The sequence below is a fragment of the Equus przewalskii genome, chromosome 22 (genome assembly GCF_037783145.1).
Source record: "Equus przewalskii isolate Varuska chromosome 22, EquPr2, whole genome shotgun sequence".
NCBI classification, from domain to species: Eukaryota; Metazoa; Chordata; class Mammalia; order Perissodactyla; family Equidae; genus Equus; species Equus przewalskii.
The window spans coordinates 16364084-16375497 of NC_091852.1; the positions used below are offsets into that span (position 1 = coordinate 16364084).

The window sequence follows — 11414 nt, forward strand, 5'->3', positions numbered from 1 at the left end:
ACATTATTAAATAATTAATTCTGAAAAAATACATGTCAGAATTTAAGCAGGAGATGAATAGAAGACATTTAAGAAAATAAACCAGAGGCACTTGCTTGAACATGGATGATTTACTTTAAAAACTATAAATATATTGTATATAGTATAGTTTAATTATGTACATATATGTGTACATACATATAGATATAGATTTAAAACTTTTCTTTATCTAAACACCCTTACTTAACTGTGCAAAATAATGCTCAATTAGAAAAAAATTAATTGAATTTATATTTGACTAGAAGACAGGGCAATTTAATAAGCTATCATTGGACTATATCTTGGATGTAATAGAGAAATAGGACTTTTACCCAGCTGTCTTATCAAACAAAAAACTAATAATAATGCCATTCTTGATTATTATCACTGATAAATGGATCTAAGATAAATATTCATACTGAGATAAGAATTGCAGAAAATGAGGTTAGAAGCTTCCTTATTCTGATTTCTTTGAAATTGCTCTGAAAACAATATGCAAGGGCTGTTGCGTTCTCTGTGCTTGGTGTGAAAATGAAGCAGAAAGATCCTTTATGAGGTCACATCATCATAAACCAGTAAAGCTGGGGGCTCAAGAAATTAGAAAAGAAAAATAGCAAAAGACCCAGTACTGCCCAGGACCCAGTTGCATCTCTCTCTACAGTGTTGATCATATCATTTAAAGGAGATGTTTCACTGAGTAGATAAAGTGAGCCATGGCTGGTCTATCATCCCCACGGACCTAATTAGAGATAAAGAATAAGTCGCCATTTATGTTCATAATGGTAAACTTAGTTTCCAGCAGAGGATTATAAGCACCTAGTTCTTTACCTTTTCAAGGACAAATGGAGAATATTTTGTTTGGAGATTTTTATTCTTTTGTTATCTTTTCAAAATAAAAGACAACAGGACATTTCTATGAAATAAATATCAGAATAATAGGAAATGTTTTTAGAAAATTCTTTAAATTTGATGCTTTCAGTTGACTTTTCCATTATGATACTGTGTGGTCATTTGTCCTGGAGGGACATTTTCTTTTAAGTGCAAACTTGATGAGGACTGGGACATCATCTCCCTGATCAGCACCCGGCAGCTGGAATGCTGTCTAGGAACGGTGTGTGCGTGTGGTAGACACGTGCCCAACAATGAAGATACATTTTAATATAGAGAGTTTCCAAAGCCTCCATAATTAACATCCACATTCAATTTTAAGAAAAGTATATCAGATTTCCTTTCCAGCTAAGGCCCTTGGACTGTTGGACATGAAAACTTACCTTCTCTATAGACTCTGTTAATTTCCCTAATTTCTTTGTTAGTTCTTGATGTCAAAATTTCAATCAGAGTGTCTTCATCAGTTCCAAGGCCCTGAATTGAAAAAGATGAAAAGAAAAAATGTACGAAAATCTTCATTCAAGAGCACCAACTAGTTTTTTGTGTCCCAAAATTTGATTTCCCACAGTATTTAGTAAATATCTACAATATTTAATAATTACAATAAGCTCTATCTATTATATTGCTTTAAAAACAAAATGGATTTAAAGCTAGTATTTTGGACAAGAGTTTAAAAAGTAAGTTTAAAAGTAAGTTTAGAAGTCCTTCAGTGACACCATTGGGAGAGTGGAAATAACACAGTTGTTAATGCCAAGATTTGTTCGTTCATTTATCTATTAATTAATTTATTCACTTTATTTCCATTGATTGACAGGCCCTATACTAGATGTTGAGGATACAATAGGAGGTGTATGTGGACTTGACCTATACATTCTCTTGAGGAAGGAAGTTTGTTTTGTTAAAAAGAAAAAGAAAAAAAAGCAACAGGCCCAGGGTGGAGTCACTTGCCCCCAGGACAGCAAACCAAGACTTAATTGCAGTTTCAACCTCTTCCAGGAATGTGACCTTAAACTGATCAGCCTGGAAATTCCTGATCTATGCTAGTGAGGTAATCTGCCTCATAAAACCCCTGCCACCCTCCCCACAAAGAAAGGGGACCTTGTCTGAGACAATGCTTTCTTCTCTCTTATTAATAACTTTTTTGTCCCTCCCAGTTTCTGCCTATAAATACCTTCCATTTTGTACAACTCCCTGGGGCACTTTTCTATTTACTAGATGAGATGCTGCCTGATTCATGGATTGTTGAATAAAGCTAATTAGATCTTTAAATTTCCTTGGTTGAATTTTTATTTATCAACAGCTTAAATCAGGTGATCTACCTTCATGGCAGCACGGAGTTCATCAGCATCAAACCGGGCTGGAGTTTTTAATAGAGCCAAAGCAACATCCTCCAGGTGACCTGTAAGGGCTTTCTTCAGAGCTTCATCCAGGGGCTGAAGAGATTAGAAATCAGAGATTAGAATCAGGACTTCTAATTAGTAACACGCAAAGTGATACAGCAATGTGGTGTGACCTGACCTGTGGGTACTCTTACTACTAATTGCTAAAACAAACATCTTTTAGAGCTCCTTCCCTTTAAATACAAAAGAGTAGTGAATATTTAGAATTTTATCTTTATCTTTTAGATCTAGAGTAATTCGAATGAAATTTTACTGCATTTATTGATAACTTCTTAAAGGACAGGGTTCTCACTCTTTTACACAGGGAAGAAATCACAAAACTCAAAAGATAAGGGACAGTGCATTAACAGTATCAGTAGTAAGAATACTTTTAAAATCATGTATTAATATATTTTCCAATCTTTGATGTTTGCACCACTCAAATAAGCACAATAATCAGATAGGGACATTATATAGTTTTTTACTTGTGCTCCGTAAAAAAACTACCTGTATTTGGTATGAAAAATATAAAGTTTACTTTTAAAGTTAGAACTATATGTATAAACTTTACATTTAGACTTTAAACAGTTCAGCTTAAACTTTAGCAGAAGACACATTTTAATCAGAACATATTCCTTACTGCCAATAGTAATCTTAATGTTTATATTCAAATTAAAGATTTGTCTCCAGTACAGAACACAACATCTGCAAAGACCCAAGATGACCAATGTATGAAACCAGTAAATTTGCTACAATTTATTAAATTGCAACCAAGTGAATAAATACTGTAATCCCAGTCTTAGTTGTAATAGGAAACAGCAGTTAAGAGGTTCAAAGACCTAGGTAACTGCTTCAAAACCTACTTTTAAACATAAATGTAACTGAAATTAAATATCTAAATTTACCACTCCAACCTACCTTTCCTTTTTCCTGGAGATATGCTGCTTTGATCTGTTGACGTTGCACATTGTTTCTCTTCGTTAGAATCTCAATGATGGTTGCTTCATCCACACCTGGAAGTAAAGGACCACTAGGCTTTTAAAATTAATTCTCTTCATCCTCAATAACTGACATAGGATGATTCATTATCAAGATGCTCCAAATGAAATTCTTAGCAAACTAAGAAATATAAATTATATCAGCCAGGTTAGAGATGTGAGGCTATCTGTCAAAGGGAAGCACTTCAGATGACATTCCATTAATTCAAATGAGAACGGAAGAGGAAATTTTTTCTGGTCCTCAGTCTTGCAGTGTTTGATCCTAGTTCAAAGCCTATGAGCAGAAGTGTTGATTTCAGCGTCAAGTTTCTGCTAGAAATGAGCTGGTAGGGATATCTGTTGTAACGCTAGAGATTCTACTGATTTGACCAAAATTTCCTGAGTGCTGAGAAAGGAAATAAATCTTCATTTGACAAGTAAATCTTTTTATCTTCAAAACAAAACAGACTCCTTGCATTGCACATATCTGTTTTCCAATAGCCATTCAAACAGCCATTCTGAAATGTCCAGGAAGAGACTGTTTTGGGAAGACATAATTAATTACCTTTCACTGTGATCGCTTCGTCCAAGGCATCAACATCCGAGGACGGATTGAAGCTGGGATAGGGGCTCACTGCTGACCCAGGACCACCTTTGGATCCTTTCACAGCTTTCTGTGGAAGAGAGAGAAAGAAATTAATGCCTATTCACTCATATTGGTTTCTATTTTAATATTTAACTAAGTTATTTTATTGTCACTTGACTTACAATGTATTCCTGCTCTTCATTTTCAATAAACCAGGCCTGCTTGAGGAATGCTGATACCATTGACATTTTTAAAGAAGTATCTGGAAATAAAACAGGCAGATGCTTTTACAAAACACAAACCCACCACACATATACACCACTCCACCCTCTCATATACACAAGACGTAGAGTAATCTTGACCTTACTTTCCAGGATTACTCTTAGAAGCATAATAAAATCCTAGATGTAAGTTTTTTAAAAGGAACATCTTACCCTTGAACAGAAGGCCCTAGCCTCCACTTGGAAAGTTGGCTCTTTCTTGGCATATTCAGTCCTAACGTTTAGGGATCAGAAAATTTCTACAAGTAAGCATATAGGCTGAAGGGAGGAGCTGATGATTCACTTCATTGTTCTACGTTTACAGACCAACCCCTATATGTCAAGCACTGAGGGTACAAAAACACTGAAATATCGTCCTTTGCCTCAAAGAACTTAAAGCTAGTGTGTGCTCTCAGAAGGAAAACACAAAAGTTAGGGAAATCTCTCAGGAGGTGCTGGCTGCTCTGATCCTTTCTTGAAGACTCGGATTAACCTGGGAGAAAACTTAAAGACAACAAAACTGAGAGACGCTTGTTATATTGGGGAAGTTGAAAGAAGTTTACTGGAGCAAGAAATGTTGACAGAAGCCGGAGCAAAGAAGTTTAAAAGCATCCACAAAGCTTTGGGAAAATATTAATGGATTTTTTAAAAGAAAGCGGCAGGATTCCACTTGTATTTCAGAAAGACCGTTCATCCCGTACCATAGAGAATGGCTAAGAGATGGGCGAGATGGAAGACAGAGACCGTTTAGTAGGCCATTAGAGAATCTATGCAGGATTAATGAGAGTCTGAACAAAAGAAAAGGCTAGAGAAAGAGCATAATGTTTACACTTATAAGGAAAATAATCTGTGACAATCTGTAGGAGTGGATTCAGACTCAAAACTTTATCTATAAAAAGATATTCAGATGATATTTCTCCACCAAATAATTATTTCCTTTTCCATTCCTTGGTATACAATTATTTCAGCATCTGCAGTAATTGCTCTCCTCACATTTCTTCCTATTTGAGCTGTCTAAATACTAGTCCTACCTGTTTTTCCACTCAACACAAAAAAACCAGAAAGGGATTACTTTATATGAGGTTCTTTGCTCTAACAGGAAGCATCCAGGTGCAATTGCAACGTGTATGCCCTCTTTTGGTAAACTCTTATCTGAAAGAAAATTTCTTGAATTTCTATCATGGTTTAGCAATATTTTTATGTAATAAACTATGCATATTTTTAAAACCTGAAGTATGTTAAAAAAAAATTAATGTGTTCACTGTTCTATCCACAAAAGAAACCATCACTGATCCTTTTTGTCCCGGCTGTGTTTTTAGGAGGCCATGCTCAGGGTCTAGTCTGATCTATCCCTCCGTACCCTTTTACGATCCCTCTGGAGACTACGCTCATGAATACATGTGAGGGAGATGGGAACGAAAGCACCCAAAGTTTTAAATTTTTGATATGAAGCTAAATGACTCATGGGAGTAAAGCCTATAACCTGATTTCTTAACAACATGTTCAGACATAGTATTTCACCCCACACTTGCTGAAATGAACTGCAGTTCCAAGTCAATGAGATTAAATACATGAGGGAAATAATACCCAAATCAGAAAATATCTCCACTTAATTATCATGGGGATTGTTCAAATTACTATTCTGTCATCTGTGAGAAGAACCAATATATTGTGCAGTCAATCTCTTCTCCCATCAACTGGTAAATCTGAAGTTGTTTCCTAAGGTAAAGTCATGATGTGCAATTTGGGGCAAGATTTTCCTTTCCATTACAGTCATCATCTGGTGCAGTTTCTGTTGGCATGTGGAGTTTCACTTCCTATTGATTAATTGGCACACACAAAACTTCCAGCAATTTCTGGCGAGCTATCAGGGATTTGAACTTTCCATTCCATCATCTCATCCATGCACTTCATGAAGTAGAATCCTCAAAATAAGTGATATGATCGGTCACCTAGCAAAGTACTTTTCCATCAGTCATAAAAATATGTGTTCCAATATTTCACTCTTTTTAATTAGAAAATAAAAACTTCAAAGGAGATCAAATAAGAGATCAAGGCTATTGTCAAGTGTAATTTTAAAAATGAGTTTCATAACTTCAAAGTAAATTTTATGAAAACTTTACTGTATTTCACTCATTTTTTTCATTTCTAAAAAGTGCCTATAAAATGCACCAATTTCTTTTAAAAAAATAAACTTGAGAAAGCCTGGGAAAATGATAATCACTCTATTAATTACATAACACAAAATAACAAAAGTAAAGGGGTTGAATAATTTATTTGACACAACAGTGTCCATAGAAGAGACAGCTTTGTAACATAGCCTCTGAGTTCTAGATTTTAGTCTGAAGTAATTTGCCTGAAAGCATGGCCTGGAAAAGAAAAGGGGTTGAATACAACCTGCCTCCAGAAAGCAATTAGAGGAAAATGGAATCTCAGTTCAGCCAAATTATATCTACCAACTCTTAGTAAATCTTAAAGATACAAGGATCGTGACAGGATGTAAGGAACTGCTCTAGAAGAAATAGATTTTATCATGTACTGGTAGTTAAGGGCTCAGAGTCAACTGCATGTATTAACAGAAACTCAAGGGTTGCAACACACCTTACAAATACCACAGCAAAAATATTTTTGGCCAAATTGTAGTGCTAAACCATTCTGTCTGTTCAGTATCTATCCTCCGCATGAAAACTAGCACTTTGTACTTGATAAAACCCATTCAATAATTTGAAGGATCTCTTGCTTAACTGTAAACAAATAAGCATGCAAACATGTTTTATAGACTGCCAACCATTTTACAAATGTCAGATATTATTATTATTTAAAGAATAATTTGGTCTAGAAAATAGAATTGTACAGTCAATAAAAATAGTTTAAATAATTTGAGTTCACAAAAGGTCTTTTTTTTTTCCGTCTTTCTTTTCAGTTGCAATGTTTAGAGCATGCGCTAGGTATTTAAGACTTTATTTTATTAACTCACCTTTGCTCAATATATATTTAATCTGGCTACCAAAGAGCTCCAAAACCAAGTTTAGCACGGTCCTTAACATCGTCTAATTTGAAGATGAAACTGGCCATTTATACATAGGCTGACCTATATGGAAATTAGTAATATTCCACAGTTCTTCTAATAAATGATCTTTTTGTGAACAAGCACTGCCTACCAATCTCAGGTTATCTGTGGATGAATGTGTAGCTTTTCCAGGGATTAGCATTTTTTGTATATTTATGTCATAAGAGAGCTCTCTTCATCTTATGCAGCAAGAAATTAAAGAAGGTAAATATGCATAAAAATTATGTCCAAGATGTTAGAGAGAAATCCATGTTTACTAAGCTGTAAGGTCCAGGTATTCCAGAAATGGTACATTAGCAATTGTACCAACTCGACAATTTGAGAACACTAAAGCTATTGTATCAAAGTTAATTTCCTGATTTTTGAAAACTGCACTGTGGTTGTGTTCTTTATTTTTTAATATAAACGCACAGAAGTATTTAGAGGCATAGGGACATCATACCTGCAGTGTTCTCTCAAACATTACAGAAAAAATAACTGTATAAAGCAAATGTGGTGAAATGCTGACAATTGGGGGATTCTGGGTTAAAAGTATGTAGTAATTCTTACAATATTTTTGCAACTTTTCTGAGGGTTTGAAATTATTACAAAAGAAAAGCCTAATTTTTTTTAGATTGTAATTTGTCTCTGTCAACCTCATGAAAGTCTACTTCCAGAAGCTGTAACAGAGGAAGCCAAATTTTGTGGTTTATCATGCCTTCCTGGTGACAAGCTAGAACGATCAGAGTTCTACAATGATAGCAGCAGCAATTAATCCTTGCATAGGACAACATCTTTATCCCACATTTTCTATCTTGGAAAATAGAGTGTAGTCTTCTGGCAGTTCTAGAGATTAGTGGCAAGAATCAAGGCATACATAAATCCATTCCTTCTGATTCCAAAGCATTGTAGACTCTTTTGAACTAGTGACCAAGATCAATGTTATTTTTAATGCTCGTACTTCAGAAACAAATTCATTAATGGTTAACCCAAGGGCACTGTGGCAGGTTTCACCCCAGCCCTAGGGAGTTTATTTTTCAATGCTTTGGCTGATGCTCAGTTTTTTCCTTGAATGTGTATTTCACAAGTCCCTCCCACACCTACCTATGCGAGAAAAGGCAATTAGACTGTACAACGGTGTGACTTGTGAAGAACCACTTTATGAAAGATAGTCTCGTGAATGCTCTGCCCTTAGGCCTCTGGATGGGGTGTTCCCTTTGCCTACCATGCTGTTTCCTCCTCCAGGTCTACTTCCCTTTGAAGCTTCCGCATAGACCTCATGACATCCTCCAGAAAGCCTTCTTTGACTCAACACTGGGTTGGAAGACTCTGTGGTGTCCCACAGCATCCTGCGTTTACCCCTACACTAGCCCCTACCATTCTGTGTCAACACTTTCTCTTATCTATGTTCCCCAGCAGCATGCTCTGAGGGCAATGCTAGTCTATTCATCCTGTACCTCCAATCCCTGTCAGAAGGCCTGGTGTTTAGTATGCTAAGTATCATTGAATGAATAAATAGCACATCAGTGCTAATTATGGAGGAAACATATCTATACTAATTTAACAAGTATTTTCTACCCACAACTATAGGATATAAAAATGAGATATAAAAATGAAAATCAGAGTTCTGAGCCCTATTTTGATTCTCTTTAACTGACTATATGACCTCAAGAAAACATTTAACTTCTCCAGGGGTGGTCTTCATTTATAAAAATGAGCATTAGAATAAGTAATGTCTAAGATCCATCACATCTCTGAACTGCCAATCTTAAATTTCACCTTAAGTGGATGGAGGTGGAGACAATTAGCATAATGAAGGAAGGTATTATATAAATTGTATCTATTACTGATCTTTCTGATAAAAATCTATCCCATTTTAAAGAAAGAGAAACTCACTCCAAAAACTGAAAACTAATAGCTCCACTGGTTTTGCTCTGATTTTTAAATATAAGCCATAAATTAATGAGTCTAGAGAGAGTCAAGAACAACCAGTTCAGCAAGCTAACATCACATACAGAAGTCAACCGTTACAGATCTTTCGATTGAAAAAACATTTAATAAGCAAAAAATTAGCTGTTTCCTTAATGTTATTATTAACTATTTTTGTCAACATCTGTTAAATGTAGACTATCTGCCAGATGTGGTTGAGACTGGGGCCAGGGTAGTAACAACTTCTGGAGAAGAGGCCGTTTCAGAATTAAGAAATCAGCTTTTTACCACATTTGAATCATTTTGCAACATGCCTTCTCTTCCAGCTACCAAAAAAGCATTTCTGCGGGCAGAGGGGAATATTACGTTTTCAAAAACCATACGTAATTTTTGACATAAACAAGGCAAGAAAAAAGTACACCTGTCTTAATTAACTAGTATTAAAAATTAGATATTAGGGCTTTTAATTTAACATTCAAAATGGGCTAAGAGAAAAATTCTTGAAGGAACATTTGTAATGAGCAATAGCCAGACATATGGTTATGATTCAAAATCTCTTACCATTGCACATATTTCCAACACCAGTAAAAATGCTACTTTAGATTCACTTGGGGCTTTTCAAAGGAGTTTTATGGCCATTATCTCAATCAACGATCAAGATACTCTTAAGTAGAATAATTTTCAGAAGGCCCTACTAGCATTCCAAAGGGATAACTTATCTGATACCACCCAGGAAATATTTCCTTTCCCCTTAAGTTTTCAAACCAGTACTTGAAAATCCTGTGTATGACACACAGACTACAGAAAAAAGAATGTGGCCACACCCTCTTGAAATGAAAAGATTAAAAAGTGGATCCTCTTTGTTTACACTGCATGAGTAAACTTAACATTAATTTCAAAATGTTAATTACAAAGGGCATGATTACCACTATGAGGTCTGAATCTATTTACTTTTCCTTACAAAAGAAGAAAATAAATTGTGTAAGCCCTGCTATTTTGAAACAGCACCCTGAAACCCACCTCTGGGGCACGTCTGTTCTTCCGGCCTGGCCCCCCACCAGCACCCACCATCCACCACGATTTCCATGGAGGAAACTCACAGCTCTAAGAAACTCATAACTTGGAGGAGGAAAACAATCTTACTTTTCCATGGTAACTCGCCAACAGTAAAATAAGCTAGTCTTAAGCAAACTTTCCATTATTTTTAAAATTGTCTATCTTAACTAAATAAAACATTACAATTTGTGATTCCAAAATGTAAATTCCCAATGTAATCTTACAGAAAGATGTATCAAACCATATCAAATACAACTAGCCTTAAATCCTACAGAAGGAGTAACATTAAACATTGTGATGGGAAAAGTTTTCAAAACAACCAAAACTAACTAAAAGGAAAACCAAGACTCACATTTTTTTCCACCGTCTTCCAAAGAACTGAGGAGAGGTTCTTCTCTGAGGGTTTCACACTACAACTGGAGCCTTGGGCTTCTGATTTTATAGAATTTGAAAGGAGGCCACACCCAGCAACCAGAAGTTAGTAACAGGCTGCCTTTTGTTTGAAATACAGGACTCCGCCTTGGCCAAAACAAAGTGAAACAAGTCTTGCAAAACTATTCACTCAACCGACTCTTAGCTGACGGCACAGATGAAATGAAAGGGAAAGGCAGATTTTTTCCCCCCTCTTTAGTTAGCACTGTTTTTTCCAGAGGGGATAAAATGCAGCAGATTTTCAAGTACACAGTACTATCCTCCCCAATGCTGATACCAATGATTGGCACGCTTTTTTAGTTAAACAAGTTATGAAATGGAAAATATATACACTTCAAAACAAAACAAAAAAGGCAAAAATCCCCCTTCGGTTTGAATCCCAGCTCCATCACTTGTGACTATGTGACCCTAGGGACATATTGAATTTCCCCGAACCTGTTTCAACTTTTGTAAAAATAGGGATAATATTATGTAGGTTACCTACCCACTAGAAATCTTGTGACAATTGAGAAATAAGGTATATTGGTAAATTTTAACATTATGCAGTGCTAAATAATTTTCTATTTGTATTTAACCATCGTTTTTCCCACCTTCAAAGTAAAAGACTTTTTGTACTCAAGTATAGCTTGTTGATATAAATAAGAAATATAAAAGAAATAAAGCTCTGGATTGTCTCAAAATTTTAAAGAAAGTTAATGTCAGAAATATGATCATTATGACATTCAAAAAAAGTATTAGCATTAGAGAAAGGCCTATCTACATTAATTCTTTTGTTTAGAGTCTGTTATATATAAATAGTTATAGATAAACAAAGTGTTATATAAACGTTGACATTGTAGA

At 35.3% G+C, this 11414-nt stretch overlaps 1 protein-coding gene across 1 annotated transcript; it reads right to left on the bottom strand.

Moving 5' to 3' along the window:
• Window positions 1–870: 870 nt before the first annotated feature.
• LOC103545755 (annexin A1-like) lies at window positions 871–11004 on the bottom strand. Its single transcript, XM_070590202.1, has 6 exons — window positions 10495–11004; window positions 4031–4110; window positions 3828–3936; window positions 3204–3298; window positions 2226–2339; window positions 871–1380 (listed from the first exon to the last, which is right to left on the bottom strand). Exons 2-6 carry the CDS (start codon window positions 4094–4096, stop codon window positions 1255–1257), a joined length of 510 nt encoding a protein of 169 aa, XP_070446303.1. The 5' UTR covers window positions 4097–4110; window positions 10495–11004; the 3' UTR covers window positions 871–1254.
• Window positions 11005–11414: the final 410 nt, after the last annotated feature.